At 46.4% G+C, this 27,109-nt stretch overlaps 1 protein-coding gene across 2 annotated transcripts; it reads left to right on the top strand.

Moving 5' to 3' along the window:
• The first annotated feature begins 7,512 nt into the window (after positions 1-7,512).
• On the top strand, positions 7,513-25,544 carry SLC22A7 (solute carrier family 22 member 7). Of its 2 annotated transcripts, none has more exons than XM_087777034.1 (10): positions 7,513-8,006; positions 10,222-10,325; positions 14,967-15,037; positions 16,424-16,592; positions 18,307-18,424; positions 22,568-22,677; positions 22,765-22,979; positions 23,475-23,583; positions 25,007-25,213; positions 25,400-25,544. In XM_087777034.1, the coding sequence occupies exons 1-10, from the start codon at positions 7,521-7,523 to the stop codon at positions 25,461-25,463; spliced, it is 1,653 nt and encodes a 550-aa protein (XP_087633160.1). In that variant the 5' UTR covers positions 7,513-7,520; the 3' UTR covers positions 25,464-25,544. The 2 variants fall into 2 exon arrangements, with proteins under 2 accessions (XP_087633160.1, XP_009466861.2); XM_009468586.2 differs by having other exon boundaries at positions 14,883-15,037.
• The last annotated feature ends 1,565 nt before the right edge of the window (positions 25,545-27,109 follow it).

Genomic DNA, 27,109 nt, shown 5'->3' with positions numbered 1-27,109 from the left:
CAAAGGACTTGAGTGCTTTGAAGTGGATCTCTTGGTGCCTTTTCCCTCAGGTAAGCATGCCAACATGAAAAGGACTTTGCACCTCTATAACACCACCATTGCACCTTGAAAAGAAACTAAAAGAAGGAAACTGAGAGCCGCTAGATAAGGAAGTGTAACAATTAAAGGGTTTATAAATAGCTTTCTGTCCAGCTCACTGTGTGTGAGGTCTGTCTTTTCATGCTTGCTCTCACCAGTGTTTTCAAAGGTCTCCCTGGCTTGCAGCCAACTATCCACAGTACACCCAAGTCCTGTGAAAATGGTTCTTTAGGTCTCCTCTTGGATCCAGGAGCATGGCTGGTGTCTGCTCACTGATCTCTGGTGATGCTTCAGGCTCCAGCTGATGGGGGCTGTCCCTCCCTGCCCACGCACCAGCACAGGTCCCCCCCAGGCAGGTTCAGCTGCCCTTGTGAACGATGCTCCCAGGAAACTCTCTCCCCAGAGTCCCACTCGGCCATGCCCAAGGCATAAGGAGCGAGAATGAGGCTGTCAGCAAGCGTCTTGGCAGTTGCACTGTGATTCCCGTTTCATTAACGCATATCATAAAAGACATGGTAAATGCAATCCAATTAATAGAGCGGATTTACTCACTGCTACAAAAAGTGAGCAAAGCAAGTCCATCAGCTGCTGGTATGGATTGCAGAGATCTTGATAGTGGTACAGAAATAAAGCAAACAGAGTCAAAAGAAGAACTGGATTTTGCAGAGAACCAATAATGAAATGATATTCAGCTCCATGAATAAATAAAAAACAGCAACAAAAAAAAAGCCCAGGCAGGAATAAGTGTGGCCACTAGCCAGTGAAGATGGTTAGCTATTAAAATTAATCTAAATGTGGCAAAAATCACTGGTTAAAATAGTGTTTACGAGGCATTAATGCTCCCAGGCAGCAGCAGGAGGAGATGGGGAGGACACGAAATTCAAATTCACTTTGTCCTAATTTCATGACTGTGGTTGGGACTGAAATACCTATTTGAAACATTTGAGTATATGGTAAAATAGCTCAACTAGCATCATCATGGTCTAACACACCAAACGAGTGCTCTGTCTGAGATTTCAGATGATAAAAAACCTACAGGGTAAGGATATAATTTGTACCAGTCAATGTGATTTTCTGGAAGTTAGCTTTGTTAGGAAAATATGGTGGCTTCTTTTTTTTACATTGCATAGCTTATCATACATAGCATTTGACCAAACATCCCAAAACACACTATTTCCACATTTATACACTGAGCTGCATAGTTCACAGGTAAAAGCTGCCAACGCCCCTGAGCCCCAGGACACAACTAAGCCAAGCTGAGATAAAGTAGCCCATGGTAAGCCAATTAAGGAGCAATGAGGAGCAGCAGAAAGCTTAGTCTCCTTTGGGTACACCAAGCTGACAGGAGAACACCATCGGCTCCCCTCAGCTTTAAAGAGCTGTGAAAAATTGGTGAGAGTGAAGAAAAGAATAAAAAAATAAGTGCTCCCTTGGAAAGATGTTCCTATGATGACAGATTTTATTCTTTCTCCTATAGCCAAAAGAAAACACAGTTGACTCTAGTGCAGAATCTAAATCCATAGAAAGAAACATTGGGATCTAAGAAGCTCCTTGAAGTCCGTGTCAGGAACAGGCAGATGAAAATTAAAGCTGAGTCGCATCAACTGGGAAATTGAGAAATATTTCAGAACTGCATGGACCGGCTGCCAGCAGGAGGGGTTACCGGAGGGGCTTCATCATCCACCCCTAGATGATGAAATGAGAGGTCCTCTGGAAGGCGTGTTTGTCAGATGCAAGGTGCCGGGTACAGCGTTGGCTGAGGCAGTCTGCCTTTGTCAAGTGAGAAGGCAAGTGGAGAAAGAAACTAAACCAGGCTGCTCTTACTGGAACAGTTTCAGGAAATATGAAAAGACAGGTTTGTAGGAGGAAGCGATATCTTTTCTTGGACCAGCTGATATAGCTGGAAAAACCAAAGAAGCTTTTGGGCACAGAGATCTTTCTGCTGCAGACCTGATGCAGCCCCCTGAGGTATTTCAAGACAAGAAAAGCCCCAGTGCGGACCAGGCAAGCCGTAGAAGTGCCGTAGCATTGTAGGGGAAGCCTGCGCTGCAAGGAAACGCAGCTCCCGCTTGTTATTCCTGGCCTTGCCTTCATCTGCCCTCTAATGCGAGAGGGTGGCTATGATGGACTCAAAGTGGGGCTCTGGAGTCAGCTAGACCCAAGGACCACTGAGGTGAGAAAGGGTCCTTCAAGCCTGTAGCTTCAAGGAAGCTGCTAAAATGTGTCTGATTGCAGAGAGCACCTAGAGACCAACAGACACTTACAGCACCTACAGGGGTTTCATTACTTACAAAAAAGCTCAAAGACAAAGAAAGTAACGCAACTGAGTCCAGCTGTTTAAATTTACTAATTAATATTTAAAATGCAATGAAGTAAAGCCTCAGATTTAAAATAACAGGCTAAACAAGTCCAAAACCTTGTGGTATAATGTTCATAGGCTCACAGGATAATTCAGGCTGGAAGAGACCTCGGGAGGTCTCTAGTCCGGGGTCCCAGCAGGTTGCTCAGTAGGCTGGGGGGAGGCTGCACGTGTGGCTCCCAGCCTCTGAGGCTGGGGTGGAGATGCAGGGCACAACAGTGGCTGAGGAGTTCATCCTACACTGAAAGCAAACCAACCAAGCCACCCTCCCAGGGCCTGTCCCACAGCTGCCCGCGAGGGACGCTGGCTGAAATGGAGCCATCACGGCAGACCCAGACGTGGCGTCACCATGAGTCCTGTGAATGCATGGACCAACGAGGCCCAGGCAAGTTTGTGGCATCAAGAGGCCACCAAGCTCTAACTTCAGCAACAAATGGCAAAAAAAAAAGCCCAGCTGCAGGAAGTGCAGACCAAAGCAACAACTCTCCACTCAGGTAAGGCTGATGATAGGAAGGAGTCCAGCAAGAGCTGCTGTTGGTGAGCACGCCTGCGACGGATGGGCTGGTCACGGTGCAGGCAGCTCACAATCTTCTCTGCTCAGCCACCGCCTCTGCAACCCAGCAACTGCTTAAGGGGACGTCTTGTGAGCAGAAGAACACTGAGCTGGTGAGGGCAGGAAGAACATTTTGGAACAGCCAACATTGCCAAGGAAGGGCCACACGGTGGCTTGCACCGAAGAGCTCCCTACAGCCACATTCTCTGACATACTCTCAATGCCACATGCAGGACAGATGGACAGGCAGATTGACAGGGGGTGCAAAGCTTTAATGCATGGATCAGAACATGCGGTGTGAAAAGAGATGAATTAAGGAACTTTAGAAACTTGTGTACTGGGATGAACTGATATAAAGACATGAACTGCATGTCAGTAATTACATACATGACATTACATGACATTACCCTCAGCAATTACATACATGATGATAAACCTGTCTGCAGGTATATGAAATTACCTAAAAATAAAATTATGTTGGAATTTTAACCCAAAGCATAGATGTAAATTGAAAGCTCTCAATAAGCATCCAGTTTGGGACAATGCATCTAACAGGAATCACAAAAACTGCACCCTCAAACAAGGAATAGGTTGGAGGCTAGAGGACCATCTGGAAAGTAAGACTAGATAAATGCCCTGTTCCTACACTCTTTCCCAGGCTTCTTGCTAGTGTTGGAGATGGAGTACTGGGTGAGATTCTTACTGATTCAAGAGGTTGAAGCCTGAGTCAGTTCCTGTATTGCTGAAGCTGGATCCCTACTCAAACACAGAGCCAAAAAATCAAAACTGAAATCTTGGTCACCGGAGATGATAGGAGCTAGGGGATGCTTAGGTTCAAATGAGAAAGTTGGTGGAAGGAAGGTAATTAGTGGAGGAAGGTGATCCGTGCAGGAAGGCAGAGCAGTTCCAATGCTGGAGGTCTGGTGCTGTATGGTGATGGCAGCTCCCCTGGATACTCCGCAGCTTTTCTTTACTCCTTTTGGGGTGGAAGCCATTGGGAATGGCCTGGAGGGGGAGGGAGGGCAGGACGGAGCTGTGGAGCTGCTGGGATGTGATGACCACCCAGCCACGTGGGCAGAGAAACAGCGGCAGGGTGAGGGTTAGACCCTGCTTCACCCACCCAGTAATTACCTACAAATCACTCTCAGCATCCAGTCTCCCCGTCTCTTCCTTTAGTGGAAGAAAGTGTGTGACTGTGCATACTTTCACTCCCACACCTTTACTGTCTGCACAGGCTTTCCAAAAATAGCGTTCCAGCCAGCACTAAAGCCTGCTGCAAGCTCCCCAGGCAGCATTGCATGACTTTTTGATGTAAAACCCTGACTTCTTAAACTTCATTTAAGATACAGCATGTCAGGGCCTCAAGAGCACTAATGGGTGTTAACTGCCCTACACCTGCCCCTCATGCACCTTCTCCTTATGGCCCAGGACCTCATTTAAGCTCAGGCCTGGGTCTCCCATCCCCGTCTGAGCTGCGTTAGATGTTTCCCTGTCTCCTGCCCTGGCTGCTGCATGGACCTTAGACCTGCCTTGTGGCCTTGTCTCCTACCCCATCTCCTGCTCCAGATGGGGCTCCCTGTAGGGACCCTGGTCCCGATTCATCCTCTCACTGTGTCTGGGGCTGTTGATGGACCCTGTCCCATCCCCAGCTCTGCTGGCCATGCTGAGACCCTGTGGGACTGTGCCCTGGTGGGGAGGGCATGGCCAGCGCTGGAGTCTCCCCAGCTCCTGGCTCATCCCCTGCTCGTGCTGCTCCCTGAACCAGCGGGTGTGTGTCTTGAGCTCCCTGGCAACGTTTTACTTCACACAGGATTATCCTCTGCAAGTGACAGTGATTTAATCAGCTGGTATCTCACCCCAGAAAACATTTGATCCTGCCTGGACTTCCCATTCCTGCTGCGTCTTTCTTTCCCTGGCTGAAGGAGTCATTTGGGTTTGCCCTTCCCTCAGTAAAACACAGCCTAATAATTTGGGCTGAATCTCTGCCCTGCTATAGTTTCCCAACAGCACTGGTGAGATGAAAATGTAAAGAAAACAGTTCCATAAGATGACTGTAGGAAGGGGCATGAGACAGGTCTGCGAGGTCCGGCAAGGGAGCAGACAGGGTACGAGCGCAGGCTGTAGACCCATGATCACACGTGGCAGAAGACGTGGAAGCGGCTCACATCATTTCACATTAAAGCAGGATCAATGTTCATATTTCTGATAGGCAAGAAAAGAAGCTTTGGCCAGAACCAGTGTAGTTACAAAATAGTTGTCATTTGTTTGTGTAACTGAGTAAAACGGCTGCATACGTGACAACTGCAAGTAATGGAAAGTATAGGAGTCTTGTTAATGTGGCACCAAGTGAGAATGGCATAAAGTCACTTTCTTCTAACACCAAACAAAGATCTTCAGGAGCCCCAGAACCTCTTTGTTGGCTGCTCCTCCGCTTTGTCCAACTGAGCTACAAAATCTGGTGCGCACATGTCCTGCCAAGAGCATTTGGATACACCGCTGCAGTATGGTGCACCTTTGATACTGAAGGCATCCTCAGCTGACTTTAGCCAACTTTGTAGGACCTCACTGTCCAAACAGCCTTTGCAAATAACAGAAAAAATGGAGACTCTCCGCATGTGGCGCATCTCCCTCCTGCAGGCATCCCAGCCTGCGATGAGCTGCAGTTAGATGGGGACACCTCTGCCCTCTGAGAGAAAGGTTACTCTAGCTCATGGGCTCTGATGGACACATATTTTCATGGCAGTCAGGCATAACTCAGAGGGGAGGGAGGATTTCAGGATCTGCAGCTTTCCCTTAGGAGAAAAATACCATTTAAGCACCAACCTCTAACAACTGATCAGATCTCCAGCTACTCTGCAGCAGTTGAGATACCCCGTGGGGTGGCTCTAATTGCTAAAGGAGCAAATCAACTCCCTCACTACTTTCACCATCCAGCCTATTACAGCTCCACACAAGGTGTTCTGAAATTACTGCTGGAAACAGAAAAGCCAGCACATTAGTGATGGAGTCATTTAATAATCTTCCCTCTCGACAAGTAGTTGGCATCCCAACAAGGAGAAGAAAGAAAGATTGCAGAAGAAAACTGTACACATGTGAAGTAAAAAGTAAACTCTTTCCAGCTTTATACATGAAAGCAGCAGCAGCAAAGGAGTCCACCTGCTCTCACCACTGCCGGGCAAGCCCAAGCCATTTGAGTCAGGTCCTGAGTCTAATTAACCAAGTGGTAGGGCATAGTCAGTCACAGCATTTGCACACATGGTGGTCATTGACTAAATCTGGTGACTGGTTAAATGAACACACTTGGGTTAGAGAAACACAGCAATCAACTGATGTACATTTTAAGCGATTGCAGTATGAACAGCAGAGCCCCAGGAGCTGCAGAGCAATGACCCGCAACCTCATTTCTGATGGGGAGGCTGGAGCGGCTTTGCAGTTTAAATCTGCAACAGCATATCAATGAGAGTTTCTGTTCCTTGCTCTTAGAAGACCAGTGGTGAAGAAAAACAATTTGTCCTTTAGTTCAACTTCAGTTTAAACTGCAACCCTGGAGGCACAGCGTTGCCAGATGTCCCTGCTTCACTCCTTTATGCTTCCTTCGTTCTTTTCCCAGGATGAGCACTGAAATGGTTTGTAGCGAAGACTGGGGCAGCGCGTTAGTTAAACACGGGCGACCAGGAAGGTCACAGCATGGCGTCCTTTGCCTCGTAAGCGTGAGCCCATGGTGTTATCCTGCTAGTGTGCTTTGCGCCCTTGTAGTATTTAATATCTGGGCGACACTCAGTCTGGGCATTCAGGCACAGCAGGAGGCCCTATGAAATATTTTTTTGGACCTCCTCATCCCTGCCTGATGCTCTACACCCCTTTCTCACTATCCCTCTGCTGCAGGGACGGGGGCAGGCAGGCAGCTCTCGGCAGTGCCTGGCAGCAGGCAGCACTTGCACTTTATCTGTGCCCAGCTTCTTGATGTGCCTGCATCCCAACACCAAACATCGCCGCTTTCTAGGTGGATGGCCAAACTAGAGCTGCTTTAAAGCAGAGCATGTCCCAGGACAACAGCTTGGAGAAAGGTTCGGGATGACACATCAGCATCCACAAACGCTCCAGACCGCAGGGTGGGTGGAGGAGGGAGGACGCAGACTGTGAGGAGAGAGGTACAGAGTGTGAAGATGCAGCAGGAGATAACCTATAGCAAGCTGTCAGTAACCATGCTACTTCACGTGCACCCTGCAAAGGGGTTGTAGCCTTTGAACAGGCAATGGGGTGCTGCCCCTGCTTGCTGCATGATCCACTGCTCCCTCAACCTGTCGGGACACAACCGTCTGGGATGACTCCTTTCCTAATGTGGATGTCCCTCTCAGATACCACAACAGGAGAAAAGGACTCTAAAGAGGCACCTTGTGCTGGGTCCACTTGAAATGGATGTGTTGTGTGCACACAGGATAATTTCTTTGGCTCTACCCCAAATGGAGAGTTTCTCTGTGACTTTTGACAACCTTTCAGCAAGGTCTCAAAGTCCAACAAAGTGGCTGTATGAAAAGCCATGGGAAGTTGAGCTCCAAGGACAGAGACCACTTTTCAAACTCATGTTGCTGCTCCTTGGTACATAGCTGCTCTGAACAAGCAAACTCCATAGAAAAGATGAAATTTGAGGATCTCTTGCTGGAAATTGGTGGCTTTGGCAGATTCCAGATTTTGATTTTGTTTATCCTCTGCCTCCCAAGAATCAACCTTCCCATGCATTTCCTGCTGCACAATTTTCTTGCTGCTACCCCCTCTCATCACTGTGCAATTCCACAACAAGAGGCATTTGTGAACCTCACCATGGAGGAAGTTCTGCTCATCAGCATCCCCCGGGAGCACGACGGCACTTTCAGGTCCTGTGAGATGTTCTCGCAGCCTCAGTTTCATCTGCTGCTCAATTCCTCTCTGCAACCAGAAAACAACTCCATCATCCAGCACTGCCAGCACGGATGGGTCTACAACCACTCGCAGTTCACCTCCACCATTGCCACCCAGGTAACGCCTGGCCTGTGATCTAGCCAAAAATGAAATTAGCTCAGTGTTTTGAGGAGCAGATGGAGGAGCGTTTGCTGGGTGCACAGAGTCAGAGGGGAATCTTTGCATTTTAACCAGTGGAAATTACTTGTTTAGATGGAGATGGGATGGGGAAGCTCTCTGAAGCTCAGAGTTAGAAGCCAACATTTATTATTATTATGAGCATCTTGCTTAGATTGATAGCTAGAAGCCAGCATTTCTTGTTATAAGCATCTTAATTTCTCCAGGTGATTGAGAGATTGGAGGGGGCGGGGGGAAGACACACATATAGGATATTCAGTGCTTGGGCCACATGGCATTTGCACAGCATTACACCCTATCAGGATTTCATATGAGCCCATGACTTGCTTTCTGGATTTTCCAAACACTTTGTAACTTCTGTTCCCTTGGCCAGCCCTCCTCACTGATCTCCGGCTTCCCCCTCTTCTCCCCAAGATCGTGCTGCCTCTCTTCTCGTACCACCAGTGTCTCTTGCTGTCAAGCCAAATGTGCTGCCCGAGGGCCTCCCGCTGAGATGCAGCATGCTGGCCAGCCATAACCTTGAGCCTGCCCAAGGTCCCAGCCCATCAAACATTAACCACCTGCCTTCTGAAATGCTTTGCTAAGGCTAACAGTGATACCTCTGGGTGTTTATGCTTTACTTTCCTTGAAAGGTGGCCCAAAGCACACGAGATCTTAGGGAAGGGGATGATTTGGTCAGACAAAAGGGGCACGGTTGGGTCTGAAATGATAGCAGCTGACTGCCTCAGCAAGATCAGCGACGAGTCTTAACCTAGAGCTGGTGCCTCCTCCCCAGCACCCAAAAACCCCTGGTTTTGGCAGGCACGGAGGTGAGGGTCAGATGTGCACCAGGTCTGCACCTGATTTCTGCACTGTTTCAGGGAGAAAAGTGTAAAGCACCCTTGGGGGAAAAGGCAGGGGAGGTGCTCTGCAGCACGGACGCTGAACATGGAGCCTTGTGATGCTGCACCCACAGTGCAGTGGCCTCGGGACGTGTTCAAGGGGCCAGGGCTTTCTCCGGAGTCTTTTGCTCTTGCAGCAAGAAAGGTTGCTCAAGGTCTGGCTGGCCTTGTCAGAGAGGCTGCAAGGCTGGGTTGATGATTAAATTAAGTTTTGCCAAGTTTGCACATATAGAAAATTAACTTTGCAGCTTGGGCACAGCATTCTGTAATGATTAGTGACATTTGCACCTCCACGAAAGTAAAATGATGCTCATTAACTTAATTAGGAAGAATGTCTAGACCAACTTCTCAGTAAGAAATCAGTAAGTTAGCATCAGGAGCCAGTATTTGGTCTGATTCCCCCTCTGCCCTCCTTCCTCCTGCACAGACAATGTCAAAGGAAACTGGTCAGGGCAACAGTAACTGGATATCAGCCTTTCAATACTTAATGGGGGCTTATCAGAAAGATGGGGAGAGACTTTTTAGCAGAGCCAGTAGCAATAGGACAAGGGGTAATGGTTTTAAACTAAAAGAGGGTAGATTTAGACTAGATATAAGGAAGAAATTTTTTACAATGAGGGTGGTGAAACACTGGAATGGGTTGCCCAGAGAGGTGGCAGATGCCCCATCCCTGGAAACATTCAAGGACAGGTTGGACGGAGCTCTGAGCAACCTGATCTAGCTGAAGATGTCCCTGCCCATTGCAGGGGGGTTGGACTAGATGACCTTTAAAGGCCCCTTCCATCCCAAACCATTCTATGATTCTACGATCAACACAACATTCCCTAATGAAGGTTGAGGCACGTCTTAAGCTCACTGCAGTGCGGCACCCTGCAAACGCCCACCTCACCAGGGCAATCCCAGGAGCATGACAGAAAGAGCCAGGGGAGACATGCACCTGAGCAGGTTGAGAGCGGCTATCACAGGGGTCAGGAGAGGAAAAAGGGGATCTCTTCATGATGAGTGGTACACAGGAAAGCTTTCTGATGCCAACAAGTGTCCATAGAGAGGCTGTCACAGTGGGGACAGATAACTGGGAAGTCTCTGAGTTTTATAAGACGCAGCTTTACATTTTTCTGGACTCCGGCACTGTCCTATGTGCAGTTTAGTGCAGGATTCTACCCCTCAATCAGATTAGGCCAATATAAATTGCAAGACACGATGGTCAACCACTGGAGGGAAGGGTTGTGAAAAGGCAACTGGGCACTAAGTGTCATTTTGGCCTTGTGTTTCAGTGGGACCTCGTGTGCGAGCAGCGCGGACTGAATCAGGCGACTGCAACCTTCTTCTTCATTGGCGTTACGATGGGGGCTGTGGTATTCGGATACCTTTCAGACAGGTTTGACCCCTTTCAGGCTGTTCCTCCAGGGCTTCGGTTTCATGACAAGAACTTCACAAACCTGTGACCTGCAAAAGGCAATCAGAGGGGCAGAGAAAGGAGAGAACACAATCGTAAAGGGAGAATCCAGCCTCTTACATAAAAATTGGATTAAAGTCATACTGGGAAGCAATGCAGGGGCTAAATGCTCCATGGATCAGCCAGTCAGCAGCCCACCAGAGAAGCAGCTCTGGCCTTGGTTAGGAGTAAGATGCACTGCAGCAATGACCACAACACTGTTGTCAGCATTGCTGCAGGAACAGTAAAAACTGAAAAAATCCACTGTCTGTGAGACCTATTTCAGAAAAGACAACTGTCTAAAAAAGGAGAAACCTGGCTAAAACAAAACCAAAAGAAGAGTTAACTCCTTACAAGCTATATGGAAATTGGTTAAGGATACCCAAGTGAGGGCTCAGAGCAAATGCATGCCATAGCTGAAAAAAAAAAAAAGTCTCCAGAAAGCAAAAACTGACTGTCATTACTAGAGAAGCAGATTAAAGGAGGTTATCAGAAGCAGAGAGGCATTCCTCAAGGAAGAGCTGAGGCAATGAGGAAAACAGGAACAAATCTGCTCTCTCTGGTTAAATGTTAGAATGTGATAATGTAAACCTGAAAAAAAATCTGAGTAATAACCTAGAAAGGGCATCGATTAAGAAATTAAATATTTTTGCAAACAGCAGAACCAGGAAACCTACCAGGGAATACGTAGTGTGGGCATGCAATAGAGGATGTGCTATTCACTGTATGCTATTCATTATTTAATGTCTGAGTTTCCTGCACAGGAAACTGCTTCCCAATTTCCCTCCTCTGGGAGCAAACAAGCGTTAATGTACGGCAGGCTACAAAATCACTGCATAGCAGAGGGGAACCAGCTTCACAGTATGAAGCACCCAGAGACTTAGTGCTGAAGATGGGAAGTTTTACATCCATAGCTTTCCATATGAGTATATCGGTATACTTTTACAAGGATCCAAGACACCCGGCTGATCCTCAAACTGTGTGTCTTGGCTTTGTATCTAAAATGGTTTTATAGCACAGTTGGAGGGAAAGAAATTCAGAATCACAAAAAGGAGCAGGACAAAATAAGGCAGAAGAGAAGGTCTCTGCTAGAGCAAAATGAAAAATAATTTGTTTTTCAGATGGATTGTGAGGGGCAAGAGCCAGTAGAAGATCAAGGTGTAAAAGGAGGATCTGGAAATAAAAAGGCTGTAGTGTGAGACGTACATGAGTTTGTGCTCACAGTGGGAGAACGTGTGAATGCCAGTAAACTGCCAGGAGCAGGGAGTTGTCATCCCAGAGCCCTTCAGGACCTTTAGGATGAAAAAGCTGGAACACGGTTGGCATGGTGTGACCTCCACAGCAGAGGGCTGGGAAGGTATCATGTATCAATTCATTTTTAAACTGGTTTCCAAAAAAGATCTCGGGAACTACATTCCAGGCAGCCTGACGTCTATCTGTACCAGGCAAATTAGTAGAAACTGTTCTGAAAGATTGAGTCAGTGACCGCATGGGTGGATATGACATACTAGTGAGGAATCAGCGGGGTTTCTGCAAAAGGTTCATGCCTTACAAACATATTGGATTTCTTTGAATGCACTAACAGGCATGTGAACAGGGGAGATACCATCTACATGGATTTCAAGAATTTTCCTTACCAAAGGCTCCTAAAGAAACTGAACTGCCCTAGGATAAGAAGGAAGGTCTCTGCATGACTAAATAATTAATTAAAAGCCAGGAAGAAGAGGGGAGATGTAAGTGTTCAGTTGTGACAATGGAGGGAGACCTGTGGGGGCCTGTGCTTGGATTTGTGTGCTTTTCAGCACATTCATAAACTCTCTGGAAAATGAGCGAGCGGGGAGGTAGCAGATGCTGAGTGACCAGGCTGGTAGAGATGAGATCTGAGTGTGGAGAACTGCAGAAGGAGCTTAAAGAGCTCTGTGATTGGATGGGAGCATCAGAAGGAAAAATTTCAGGGTAGATTAATCTAAAATAAAGATAGAAACAATTTTAGCTTTTCATTTAAAATTGAGGCCTCTGAGCTGGCCATAGATGCTCAGGAGCAAGACTTCGGAGTTATGACAGACAGCTCTAGGCAAACATCCACTCAGCAATGAGTAGTGGCTGGGGAAGCAAATGGAAAATTAAGAATCATTAGGAAAGAAATATAAAAGTAAAGAGAATATCACTATGCAATAACATGTAAATGCATGGTGGCCCCACATCTTGAATACTGTGTGCAGTTTTGATTTGCCTTCACCCTCCTTCCCCATCTCAAAAGGCTACAGAAGAAATGGAGAAAATTTGGAGAAGCTAACAAAAAAGATCAAGTTATGGCTTGACTTCCAATTAGCCAGACCAGGGCCCTTCAGTCTGCTAAAGCGGCAGCTAACGAGGGTTTGACAGCCAGCCGTGCCCTCGTGAGCAGCCTGGAGCAGAGCTGACTGTGCACTGCCCACCTGAGCTACCTGGCCGCAGGGCCCGTGGGTCACGTCAGGAAAGGCTTGCAGCCCATGTAATTGCAGTGGGGGCAGCGCATCCAGTAAATTCGCAATAAATTTGGCAGATCTGTTAAACCTCAGGTGTCATGCTCCCCCATCTCCCCTAGGATCCCATAAAAGCTGACATCCCATTAGCAACCTCCCTTTTCTCTAACAGAGAAGAGGTCCCACTTCTTCGTGCTAACAGTAATGCAGAGATTTCATCTCTAGTGCTCCAGGGTGAAAACCATCTGGTCCTGGCATTTTGCTACAGTTCAGGTTCATTTTATTCTAAGCCTCTACAGACATTTGGATTTAAGAACACCTCTGCTGACAAATTTTACCCTGGTAAACCCTCAAACAACCTTCCCTGTGAACATACATATGCAAAAAAATATATATTGTTTCTGTTATTGTCTGCTCTTTTTCCAAACACTCATTTTGTACTTTGTCCTTGTACTGAATTGGTTGTATGATGCTTTGGCAGACTTCCAGATTGGGATATTTATGAAAATGGCTTTTTTATAAATTTTTATGCTTGTGCATTTTGCTCCTTTTATTGTGTATTCTACATTTAATGTCTCAGAGGTTGTGCTTTCCTACCTCTCCCTTTGAAGACAATTTTAACAGCATTATTTCTAGCAGCCTCCCTGTAGCCTGCAGTTCAATCCTGCCAGCTTGCCTCTGGTTTCCCAAGCAGGTGGCATGCATTTGCTGACAGAGTCTAGTAATGGGTCCATAAATAGCTGCCTTGCACCCTGCAGGGAGTCTTATGGTTTTATATCCTTCTTACTGTATTTTCAAGAAAAACCTTCATTTAAAAAAATGTATCTTCTTTCTTAGGCAGTTACCCTATTGGAAACTGGATCCAGCTCTTGTGTGTTTCTGGGTGTTTGCTGCTCCGACCCAGGGACATTAGGATGACTTTTGCAAACTGGCTCTGCTTAAATTTCAAAGCAGATCCAGTAAACTGCCTGGCCCCCAGCCACAAGTTGTTTCTTCTCCAGTGAATTCATTAACTAGCTGCTGCATGAAGTGATTTATGATCATTTTTGGGAATGTCATTGTGGCATTATGTCCCGGCACATCACTTTTTTCCCTGGAGCAATCATCCTTGCCACCATCCTTCTCAGGTGGTCACTAAGAGAGCCTTAATGCCAGAATCAGACCAGGATTTCAGCCCGTATAGACTGAACATTGCCTGTTGACAGGGTTAATTTACTACTCCAGTTTGAACCTAAGCTTTCATCACGTGCAGTACTGATGTTCATCAGAAGACTGATGCCTTGTGCTCCATTTTGATTTTTAAATTTTCATAGGTTGTATAGAAATACATACACACATATTTCTCCGTGTGTGCGTGTATACATGTGCATTTGTGTGTATTTGATTTTCTGCATTTCTCCACACAGGACTCTGCACCAGGGGTAAGATGGTCCTACAACTTCCAAAACCCTTGGGGAACGACCTCCTAGCAGATTCCTCACAGACCCCTTAGGACACCAGGGCTATTTGCACATGTGGGCTGACAATTGGATTCCTTTTATTTTCCTTTGGGATTTGTTTTCCTTCCAAGGCTCGGGGTGAAAGTGCAATGGTTCTCTCTCCTCCTCGAGAGCGGTGGTGGTGGCTGGTCCTGAGTGAGCCACGGGAGGAGGACATGCTGAGGCAGGCATGAGGACAGCCATTGGAAGGAGCAGGGTGTGCCAGCAGCATGGGATTTCAAGCTGACATCACTGCTTTTGATGATGGCATTGAACAGGGAAGCCACGTATATTGTTTTGATCGGTGCTGCTCTTTCCATTGGAGAGCCTCGTGCCCGATGCTCACAGGGCAGGCTGGCCCTCCGAATGGGATTGCACCACTGCAACACCAGCTATATCCAGAACTGTTTCCTCCTCTCTGGGGCGTTGCATCTTGCACTCTTTGCAGAGCAGGCAATATTTTCATTTTCCTTCTCGAGTCTCTGGTTTGCCCCATTTCAAACCCTACTCCCGGGACAGGCTTCCAGCCGCTGTAACCCAGCTTGTGCTCATGGCAGGTTCGGACGGAAAGCCATGCTCCTGCTGTCGCTTGTGTGCTCTGTCGTATTTGGGATGCTAAGTGCCGCCTCCGTCTCCTACAGCATGCTGGCCATCACACGGACCCTCACCGGGGTGGCCCTGAGCGGTGTCTCCCTTATTGTATTGCCTTTGGGTAAGCATGTGGGGGTTTGTGGGTGCCCGGTTGTACAGGGGGACTTCTGACAGGCAGTGGGTAGGTAGGGACTTGTCTACCAGAAAGGGCAGAGCTAGTAGGAACAGGAGTTTGGAAATCGTTATGTGTGCAGTTTTGCTGCAGGCAGCCAAAAGAACATCCCTCTCAGGAGGATCCAAGAATTACAATTTTCTGTTAGCCTAATTAATGCTTTAACAGTCTACTCAAAATATAACAACCACTTATTAGTACTTCCGTTGCAACATTAACACTTGGAATCCACGCTACCCAACTCCTGCTAAGGATCATCAGTAGTACAATAAAAGCCATAGACCAAAGTATCTGCCCCTTCGCACAATTCAGCAGCGTTGCCACGTCCGCAGCAGGAGGAGCACGGCGTGTCATTCACGGGGTGTTTCTACCTCCTCAGTCTTGAGCGTGCTCACAGTTTTCATAAGTTCCCAAACTGTATTTTTAGAAAGAGTGGGGGGAAAGAACCACAAAAAACCCATACAGAGCTAGGCAAAACTGAAGCTGAAGAATTTAGGTAATTATATAATAACAACAAGCTCCAAACTTCAGGGTACCCAAAAGAGCAGTAGATGATTTTGTAGATAGCATTGGGACGTACTCATTGTACCCAAGAGCAAGTTACAGGTGCAGCAAAAATGTCCAGGATTTTTGCAGATACAGCCAAAATCAAGCTAAAATGGCTTCAGTACTGGAAAAGTCCACACAAGACCTCACAAATCCCAAGGCCATCTATGGTTTTTTATTGTTATAAAATTGATGCCTGCTTGGCAAAGTAGAGCTTGGGAGGGACATTTCTGATTGTTAGAGGTTGTAGCAAGATGTCCAGATCTTTGGAGGAAAATGGGCTTTTAGTTCACACACACAAACAAGGAGACCACCATCTGTTCTGGCTCTACATGTGCAGTAGTATCTACTTTGGGTAGATTCCACATGAACGACAATTCATCTTAATATACTTCTTTCATCTGGAATAATGAGTGGGCAGAGAAATGGGAAACTGTGCAGGCAAGATGGTTAAGGGAAAAAAAAATACCTGTTTGATGAAGACGACCATTTGAATGCTATTGAATGGGTTAAAAAAAAGTATCACCTAAGGTGTTTTTAGCACTGTTCCTTACTATATGTCCAGTATTTCTTCTTTTAAGGCTTTATTTTAGTTGCTTACAGCTTTGCAAGAGGTTAAGCATTGTGGATGAACATTTTAAATGTGCCAGATGTTGGCCAAAACAGTGGAACTCTCCTGGAGGAGAAGACCAAGGACGTTACCTCGCTTTCCCCTTATTAAAAAGCCCTGCAGACCCCTTCCTGGAGAAGTCCTGTGTGTCCCAGCTGAACGCTGCCTGCCTCTTGCAGGGATGGAGTGGGTGGACGTACAGCACCGCACCTTCTCCGGGATCCTGACTAGCATCTTCTGGAGCATCGGGAACATGCTGCTGGCCATGGTAGCGTACTTGGTGCGGGAATGGCACTGGCTATTAGTAGCCGTAACAGGACCTTGTCTTCTGAGCATTGTCTGCCTGTGGTGAGTGCAGCGACCTGCAGCCGGACAGCTGGTGGGAATGGGAGCGGGCTGTGATTTGCCTCCGCTGCTCTGTGAGCGTGGCAAACGTTGCAATGCTGATCCTAGGACTGGCTCCAGCAACGCAAATGTTGGGATACATGTGGACCCACCCTCTCCATGATAGCTGATTTTTTTTTTTCTCTTATGTTAATGCCTTTTATGGAGATTAGTTCTCCAACAAATTACACTGTAGTCTGATCAAAATTCAGCACCCAAGAGGTCAGTGATTAATCAGGATAATTAAAACTCCCTGAAGTATGGAATCAAAATCTAATTTAGCACACTCTGTAGCTATTGTTGACACAATGTCAGAACTCATTTGAGACATTAGACAACCAAAAGACATAATATTATACTCTGGAGATGGTGGCAATGAGTGCAGAATGACATCTTTCACTCTTTGTATTTCCCAAGGTGCATTGGGTTACAAGCTTATGGGAAGGAGTTGAAAACTTTCCAGAAGACCAGTTCTGCAAATATTTTTGCTCTACACATCCTTTTCAGCTACTGCTTGAATAGTGACAGCAGTTGTTTGTTAGTTTTTTTGTAACTTGATTTAGGGCACATTAATCACCAACAGCTTACAGGGAACTGGTCTCAGACTGCTCCAGTGGGAGACTCCAGTGAGAGATTTTTTGACAACTGTGTGACCTTAGTAGACCTCGTACCCACGTACTTCTTCAAGGTTGTAAGTCTTCCCACTGACTGCAGAGGATGCTCAGCTGAAAGCCTCCAGCAGATCCTGTTTTCTGCTTCTCTCAGGAGACAGATTTGGTAGGTGTTGGCTGCTCTAGTAGAAAGTAGCCACTGTGGGGTATTTCCAATGTCTTCCGGACCCTGACCGCTATGTGGACCCACAAAACTCCATGTACCCTCTAGGCCAGATGGGCTGCACTGTGGCCTGGGAAGCTCCCACCCAAACAGGGCCATGTAGCCATGAATTGCAACCAGATGCAAGATCAGAGAGAAGTCCAACAAGAGGGAGTTGCAGATGCTGGATCTTTTTATGACAAGTGCTGGATCTTTTCCTGGAACAAACAGAAAAATAAGAGTCACAGGACTCCCACCCTATACAGGTCTGCTAAGCAGACTGCTCAGAATTGCTAATTAGCTCTAGAGCAGTGCGGCATCCCTTGTCGCTCAACGACTAGCATGGATACTTCACTGGGGGCTGCAGCCACAATGATTTAGACCCCAGTTGTCTGTCTTGTGCAGAAGGCTTTGATTATTGTGAAAAACAAATAATTTTAGCAATTAACAAAGTAAGCATAGAGTGCACTAAATCCTTTCTATATAGTAATTTTTAATATCATACAATTTCAAAGTTTAGAGTCCCAGAAAGGATGAACCTGTAAATATAAACTCTCTGCAGCCAATTTTAATTGATAAGAGCTTGAAACTTCAGCCAGCTCAGAAAATTCAAGCTTTGATCAAAGATCACATGATAAAAATTTTGGCTAGACACACTTCAATTAGCAGACTGTACTCCTCTAAGGGTAGAACAACATGTACATGTAACAAAGGTGTCCCATCACACCTATTTTCATGCACCACAGTTACTATTTTTAGTGGAGGTTGAAGTCTCATAGAGAAGACTCTCTTTGGCCAGGGCCATGTATGTGGGGTGGAAAACATGGCGCGCCAACAGGAACACTGTCTTCTCTCCTCGCACCAGGTGGGTCCCAGAGTCTGCCCGGTGGCTCATAGCCAATGGCAAAGTGAAACAAGCTCACAGGCATCTGCTTAGATGCGCAAGAATGAACGGAAGGAAAGACTTCGCTTTCTCACCAGAGGTGAGAAACTGAAGATCCGGATGCATGTTCTTCCTCTCCCATTTTCTCTCTCTCTGTTTTACTTCTATTTGATACCTGAAGCAATGCTCCGCCTGCAGCGTGATCTGTGGGGCACAGGGTGCCATGCTCCATTTTACTCTAGAAAGCAGCTACATCCACTCCTAAAGATAAAGCAGCAGCTCAGCTCCCATGAGGCCAGAAATCCCCTTCATTAGGTGGAGTGTCTTTCCATCCATTATTGCTATGACAAGAAGCCTCAATGCACTGGACTAAATAGGGAGCAAGTGAGAAGCACGGCCTGAAAAAATAAGGCAGAGGCATCACTCCCATGACGGAGAGTGTGGAGGTGCATGAGCAATTTATGCAGCTTAGTGTTTGCCTTCTTCGTTGCCATAGTGTTTGCCAGGTGTTGGTAAAGTGCTAGCACAAAGCAGACACACATTAATAGCATGTCGTTAGCATATTGCACTTGAGATACTGCATGCAGTGTCATCTGAAAATGTAAAGGCTAGTCCGCCTCAGGCTGCATCTAATGTACATGTGAAATCGGAAGACTGTCAGCCGTAGTGCCCCAGTGGTGAATGTGGGTGTGAAGGACATTTGGCATAGTAAACTTTTTCCCCTGGCTAAAGCTCTGCTCTCAAGTCAGTCACAGCTCTGCCAGCAGTTTTAAAGGAATGTGGCAAGGGTGAGGCGTTGGGCAAAGCAGGCATGTGCTCACTGGTTTGAACCCATTTTTGCTTGACCCCAGAGGTGTAAAGGATGGAGCAAAGATGCTCAGCTGGATGACTGACCAAATAAAGGGGAAGGAGAACCCTAAAAAATATCCACCTATTTTCAACTCCAAAGCTCAAGGTATGAGGCTGAGCTGGAGATCTTCATCTCATGCTGAGTTCTAGCTTAAAAATGTATTTTTGCACTCAGACTCACAAATGTTGAGACCTTGGTCTGTGACGCTTACTTAAGGACACGCTGGTGGCTCCAGGGGACAGCGATAAGCTCAAGTGACATCCCAGCTCTAGGGAGGACTCAAGGGCCAGGCAGAAGCTGGTCTCTCCCTTTGGGGAGACACCAGAGCATAGTCAGCGCTCACAACAACCCTTCACAGCCAGGCTTGGATGACTGCACCTCTGTCACCGCTGACTAATTTGATCCACATGATTTCTCAAGAGCAACAAAGCTCTGCTATGAAATCCAGTGGGTACGGAAGTTTGTGGTTCATTAAATATCAATCTTTCCTTTAATGTCCATTGGTTTTCCTCTTACCAACAGAGGAAAATGGGAAACCCCTGGCACCAGCATAGGAGCCTTGTGCTTTGCTGTCACGGTCCAGCTGCAACTCTGTGTGCACCCAGTGCTCCTGCAACACACCGCTGTCCTATCCTGGCCAGCATGCCATTTTTTAAAAGCAGTTTCTTAATATCTGTTGAAGAGGTGATTAGCCCTTTTGATTTACAACGGAAACATGTTGTTTATTCATGTGACAAATTATGAATTTACTGGTTATGGCAGACAGGAGTTGAGTGTGACTCTTCCTTGCCTTTAATCAAGCCAGTAGCTCTGACTAGATATGTAAAAATAACAAGTTGTAACCTCTTTCATTCAGCCTTGGCTGATGACTCTGTATTTCAGAGTGCAGTGTTTCACCAGGAAGGGCATGGGCTTGCACCCTCATACCGTTCTTAGGGTGAGGAAATGTAGCTGGGGCTTCCCTACTATCACAGCCTTGCACCAAGTCACATCATACTGTGATCACTGGATCAAGAAAGATTTGCAGTTGCAACACCTTGCTGGATTCATGAGGTTTGTAGGGACATACTTGTTTTTTCTTGTCCATATCTAAACATGCAGGCAATACATAACTGCCTGATTCTAGTTTGCTTAATTGACTTGACCGTGCATCAGTGTGTTTTGATGGCTTATTAAGGCAACTGATTTTCCTTAGTTCAGAGGACTGAACTTTGAAAGACGTATAATCTCCGGATAATTGCACAGCACGTTACTGACGTACTCTCAGGTTTAATAGCATTGTCTTATAGAACTGACTAAGGAATTTCCCACTGTGAAATTCTTTTTTCAGTATGAAAAGCTTTGTCACTCATCCAAAAACTGCAAAGAATAGTATGCAACTAGAAATAAAATCTTATCTCTTCTGTAGTGAAACATGCTGTTACTTATAGCTATCCTCTTCCCTTTCCTAACACTTTCTTTCGTTTTGTACAATTCTTTTAACCAGAGGGCTCTTTGGGCTGGGATTTCTCATGCAGGAGTTGGACTCGATGATCCTTGTGGGTCCCTTCCAACACAGGACATTCTATGATTCTATGATTTTATTAGATATTTCCACAAGGCCCCAGCCCCCATAACTGTTCAGCACTATCTTAATTGTAGGTGATGCTGTAAGCCTGCAGATTCCCTCACCCTCCTCCCTCCCAGCCATCACTGAATTATGTGCAATTTAAGTTTCTTGAGGTTCTCGCTGTTCTAAGTCTCCTAGTTGTCCTTCCACATGCCAAGAAATTTGGCTAACAATACATACTGGAAGACGTTTTCCATGTTAATGTCTTATGTTACCCATTTTAATAGCAAATCATGCAACTTAAAGAGAGGACAGACTGCCATCAGGGTAACTTGAATCTAATATTGAAATTCTCAGCATTGCAGAAGTAGTTTGTTACCAGTGCTATGATTCATTCTATGCATTTGGATAAAAAGACTTACTATTTGTCTGTGAAAAAGGAAAAAAAATTTAAAAAGTGAAAGTTTAAAAAATTAACTTACTTGCCATACTGCAGTATTAACAAAAGTTAGCAGATCCAGCGATGGGTGTACAGAAATAAAAGAAAAACATGGGTTCAACCAACCACTAGATAATGTGGGAAAGGATCATAGAGGTGCTAAACAGACAGACACCCTGTCTGGTTCAGGAAGTCCCTGAACGGCTGCAGGCAGTGACATTTCCAGGGGAATCTCCCTATATGCTTGCCCAGCTCCTCTGTAGGCTCCACTGCAGGATGCTGTTGGAGACAAGGCACTGGAGAAGATGATCCTCTGGTCCAAGATGCTGCAGGCCCTCTTCATCCATCTAAGTTGTAGGTTCCCTGTGTGGCTCCGTGGCTGGGATTAAGCATTTATGCAAAAGCTTTGGCTGAGGGTTTGCTTTCTCTGAAGGGGATATTGATTTGAGAATACATGTAACTGGTTAACCAGACTTGCTCCTCAAGGCTTCCTGTGATTCATAACCTAATCAATTTTAACTGTCCTACCCTGCATTTGCTGATGATTTTTGGACATGGTGAAGCAAGAGGAATTCATCTCTCCCGACATTAGGTGTCCACACCATCACTGTCTGCAGTCTCCTTTACAGTCTGCATGAATAGCCGATGGAGGCTGGCACACGATTTGTCTGACCAAATGCGGTTGTTTGCTCTAGGATAAAATTACTCCATCACTTCCACTGGAGATCTCCATTAACTAGACAGTGAGCCTATGGCAACTAGTTTAGGTATAGCTGCATTGCAGACCTGTAGTTGTGTGAATCTCTTGCACCTCAGTCAGTGAGTAGAACTTACCAGCTCTCCTCGTACACCTACCCCCTAATCAATTGCTAAAAGACTTTGTGAACAAGCACTCTCTTCTTCCTTATGGGCAGGGCTTACTTCTCAGTGCCTGTCTTTTTTATGTATTCCGTATTTATATAAACAGATGTATAAATGATCACACTTTATATAAATGCACTCATGAGAATAAAGCATGCAGCTCACTATTAGCTCCTGCCTGAGACCTGACACAACGGCAGGCAACCACATGGGGAAGAGGGTGAAACTGGCCAATGCTGACTTTGCTAACACCATAATCTGCCATTTTTCTGCAACCCTTTCTGCCACATGGGGTATGTAGGTAAGAGGAAAGAAGGGGCCATGGGAAGATAAAGAGGTTTAAACTGGTAGGCAATCTGTAAAGTTGTAGGAAAACATGCTCTGACAACGCATGCCCAGAGAATTGTTCTGCAATGGGAACGTATGGAAAATCCAAGGTGGAGCTGGAACTGGGAAGAGCAAAGGTTCCAGCCTGTCTAGGGTTTCATGTCTGGATCCTAAAAGTACAGCAGCTGAGCTATTTCCTTCTTTCCACCTCTCCCAGGACCTCAGAAGGATGGCAACAGACAAAGAGCCAGGAATGAGTTACTCCTACATCAGCTTGTTCAGGACACCAGTCCTGCGGAAGATCTCTCTGTGTTCTGGGGCTGTGTGGTAAGCAGCGGCACTTCACACAGGGGATTTGTCCTGCAGTTCCCTGGATGGATTTCCCTAATCCCCATCTCCACACGCTCCTTGCAGGTTTGGTGTTGCCTTCTCTTATTACGGCATGAGCATGAACCTAACTGGCTTTGGGCTCAACATGTATCTCTCCCAGTTTGTCTTTGGCGTCATTGAGATTCCAGCCAAGATGATCATGTACGTGCTGGTGAATCGAGTTGGACGACGGCAGAGTCAGGCGTGGGCGCTCATCCTGACCGGACTATGCATAGGAGCCAACGTCATCGTTCCCAAGCGTGAGACACTCTTCTGCCATATGCAGTACTTGCTAAAGGGGAGGTTTCCATTCCGTGCAGTGCTAGAGAAGGAGAACCATAGATCTTGTCCACAGGCAATTCTGTATAGAGATGTCGTCCACTTATAGGGCATCTGTGGGACAAGGTTGCTAATGTGGGCTAGCCCTAATATCTGGTGGCAACAGATGGTGTCCAGTCACTGTGAAGCAGCTAATAAGGGTCCAGTGATGGCAAGGTGGAGTGCCTATCTTTATTACAGACATTGTCCAATGGGAAATGTCAAGACCTATCCTTTGATCAGTTCAGCTCCCAGTCGGGCTAACAGTTACCAAACTTACTGATCCAGGCTTTGGAGACAGCAGCTCCAGGACTATGAAGCTGTTTTGTCTGTAGGAGCATTGAACCTTCTTCCTTCTTGTACCTGAGGCCACAAGAAGCTTCTTCCTAGAGGCTGCTCGTTGACCATTGTCATAAATGTCTTTTCTTTCCTCCTAGCCTTCACCTCCTTGCGCTCTGTAGTAGCCATTATGGGCAAAGGTTTCTCAGAAGCTGCATTCACTACTGTCTTCTTGTACACCTCTGAGCTCTACCCCACCGTACTGAGGTAAGAGACGCTACTCGCCTGAGTGCACAGCCAGAGCCTCGGCAGGATGTCACCCTCAGGTCTTCAACATCAGCACAGAAGGGCTGCAGGACCAATGCCTTGCCTCTAGAAGTAGCAGGTTCTAGGGATTACACATACTCACAAGAAAGGGGAAGAAAGCTACCCTTGTTTTACCTGGGTTATGTGTGGTTAGGTTATGTTGACAGGGAGATGTATCAAATAAGTGAGGAGTATTCTGTGTAGAAAGATTTTTTAACTCCATAAAGCATCTGTGCTTGGTAAAGTCTTAGTTCCCTGTGATAATCTGCCAATAACTGTTAAAAGACCCTGAAAATAATCACTTGAAATATCAAGTTTTATAAGGGACACATACTACCACATATTTGACAGTCTTCTGGACATCAGATGATATTAAAGCAGGGATTAACTAGCCTTTCAGGAGGAAAAAGAGAGGTTATTTGAAATATCTGGGTAATGGTGACATAAAACCAGATTTAGCACCAGCATAGTTTGGCATATATAGCTGAGACTGGTGGAGGGAATCACCTCACTCATTTCTTTGTGAAAGTCTGAAAAAACCCTCATGGATGACAGCAGGCCTTGTGGCCCACCTCACCTCTGACCCCCCCTGCCCAGGGTACCCTTCTCTGCCATTTAGTCCTTTAACTTTCACTGGTCTGTTGCATGTGGGGAACGATGCATATTTAAACCAACGTGGGCACGCTGATCGACTACTTTTCTTCTCGGATTGGTTTCTATTTTTATGTGCTCAAAGACATTGACAGATAAAGACAAAAACGTTGGTTCCTTCTGCAGTACTTACTCTGCATACGCACAAGTAGATCCTGGGATCCTTGTTGTCAGCATGAAATGCCACCCATCCCCTGAAAATTAGTAAGGTCTCAGGTCTTATTCTTGGCCCCCTCTCTGAGCTCTCCTGGGTTTATAGCTACAGCAGGACCAAAGATGCTCACGGGCATCTCTAGTGCATGCCACCTGCCTAGGCGTACCTGGGAGAAGGAGGGACTTAGGTTTGCTCTCAGCAGATCGGAGGACTTACTAGGGGATGGGTAGAAAATGTACTCGGGGTTTTAGACATTTAAAGTGGAAACAACTTTAGAGCAGGTATTTTTAGTGTGGAACTGCAGCTTCTTTCTCATAATAGACATAAATCTATTTCTTACAGCAGCTACGGCTGCTCTCTGGGAAATATTATCATTGTAGGAAGATACAAAGAAAGAAAAAAAACAACCTAGAAAAAATCTGGCAGAGGAAAAAGCTGGGAGGAAAAAAGCCTCAGCACTTAGAGAAAAATAGGGGGAAGTGGCAGAGGGTCTGTACTTTTTCCCAAGGTGTGATATGAAAGAAGTACCCATCTCTTTCTCGTGGTGGTCTGCACCACCACGGTGTCCTACCCTTCCAGGCAGAATGGGATGGGGTACACCTCCTTCGTGGCTCGCCTCGGTGGGGCTTTGGCCCCACTTGTGTTTCTGCTGGACGAGGTGTGGAAGTCTCTGCCCGAGGTGACGTACTGTGGTGTAGCGGTGTGCTGCGGCTCGGTGGCCTTCCTGCTCCCGGAGACGCTCAACGTGCGCCTGCCTGAGGGCATCGAGGACGTGGAGAAGGCAAAGTGAGTCAGCTCCATCCTGCCCTGCACGGGGAGTCTGCTGAGAGAGGCGGGGGACGTCCCTCTCTGCCGCCTGTAATTCCCCATCTGCAGGTGGCAGCGGATGAAGAGACAGCCTGGTGGGGATCGGGGCTGCCAGGCCTCCTACTCTTCTGTCCATCAGCCCAAACGTGCTTTCTTTTCTTCCAGAGCGAAAGGGCCACCACAAATCGGTGCTCCCGAGGGCATGCCGCTACAGGCTCTGCTGAAGTGAGGGACTCCATGGGACAGCCACTATGTAGGACTGCAAAACCAAGCTATGCTCTGACCTATCAATAAAAGAGCCTTTACTGTCCTCCTAGTCTCTCTCTGCAGGGAAGCGGGGCTGAGATTGGAGGAAGGAGGTGGATCACGAAACCAGCTGGAGGGAGCTAACGCACTCTGTAGGGTAACCCACTCTGTAACCCACTCTGGCCAGGAGCGAGAATGCAGAGGTCTAAAAGGGTGTGGAAATAAAGGCACCCTGCGCTAAGCTCTTCCAGTCTTTGGCCTTGTTGGACTAGCAGCACCTTTCAGATCACCGCACAGCCTTCCAGAAACTACAATCCATTGGTTTACACACTACAAGAAACACAATGCAGCAATAAAAAATACTGAGTGTGAATCGTACAAAACCAAATCATCTCAAATAAATCTAACTGGATGGTGGATAAACCGTAAACTGTAGCTACAAGTATTTCTTGAATTTGGAAGTGGGTGGTCTGGACATTTTTCATACCGAGGCTCAAAGCCAGCAAAAAGCACATGCAGGAATCTCACTGAGAATGGGACAACTGCAAGCATTTGTCCCACATGCTCAAAGAAGAAAAAAAGCTTTTGCAGATGATTTAAATCTACTGTGTATGCGATAAGTATCCTTGCAGCTAAAAAACAAACAAACAAAAAAAACAAAAACAAAAAAACCACCCCAAAAAAACCCTCACTACAGGAACTTTCACACGGAATATTAAATAATTCGTTATTGGACTTCATTCTGCTTACTGGTCTAACACATTGATCTTACATTTACAGAACGCCTTTGCCTCTTGCACTTACTTCTGCAAACAACGGAGATGAGCCACCAAACTATCTATAAATTTGGAACCCTGACAAACAGTACTTTCCTAAATTGGGAAGAGGGAATGGCCTCAGCAGCTGAGTGCCAGGCGCACCGTGATTCCCTGAGCTGTGAGGCGTTTTAAGCTAAGCCAGGCACAGCCCTATGAGAATAACACAAACTGAGGATGCAGCAGAAAGCGGGTGGAGAGATCCACCCAATCCCAGGTCACAGAGCGCCTCCTAGTAGAAATAAGCTGCCCGGCAAAATATTTTACATCATCTTTTTGCTTTAAGGCAAGAAAAGGAAAGCAAACTCCTCAGAACCACCCTAAGGCTGAGACAATTTTGCGTATTATTTGTGTCTTAAAGAACGGGTCAAATAACCTGCCAAATCCCCGGGAAAAGAGCATCTCCCTGTGCACTGCCTTGGGTTCCTCAGCGGCAGACCAGAGCTAATAATCAGCTAGCCACAACACGCTAATGTTAATAATAGAGCATAATATACCTTCAAAAGCGCCATGTGCAGAGCACTTTTGTGGGCACCTTCTCAGGGCATTCCCCTACCTACAGCAAATACAGGGTGGAGATACCCCAAGGTGCTTGTGCCATGAAGCAGCATGCAAACTGTGCCGAAGAGTAGAAATTTCTGGGTTTGGACAAGCCTGGTATCTCTCACTAGTTCATATTTAGTGATTACAGCAGTTTTCACATCTTCCCTATATGCCTGCGAGCGTAATAAATTGTATTTGTAATGCTGTCATCAGTTTCTGACCTGGGAGCAGTACAGCCTCACCTTATTTTGGCCATCCCGCTAGCTGCCAT

Source organism: Nipponia nippon, unplaced genomic scaffold (genome assembly GCF_047370975.1).
Source record: "Nipponia nippon isolate SJK-2023a ecotype South Korea unplaced genomic scaffold, ASM4737097v1 scaffold_4, whole genome shotgun sequence".
In the NCBI taxonomy this organism is placed as follows: Eukaryota; Metazoa; Chordata; class Aves; order Pelecaniformes; family Threskiornithidae; genus Nipponia; species Nipponia nippon.
The sequence above is the reverse complement of the archived record's forward strand: the minus strand, read 5'-3'. Positions and strand labels throughout refer to the sequence as shown.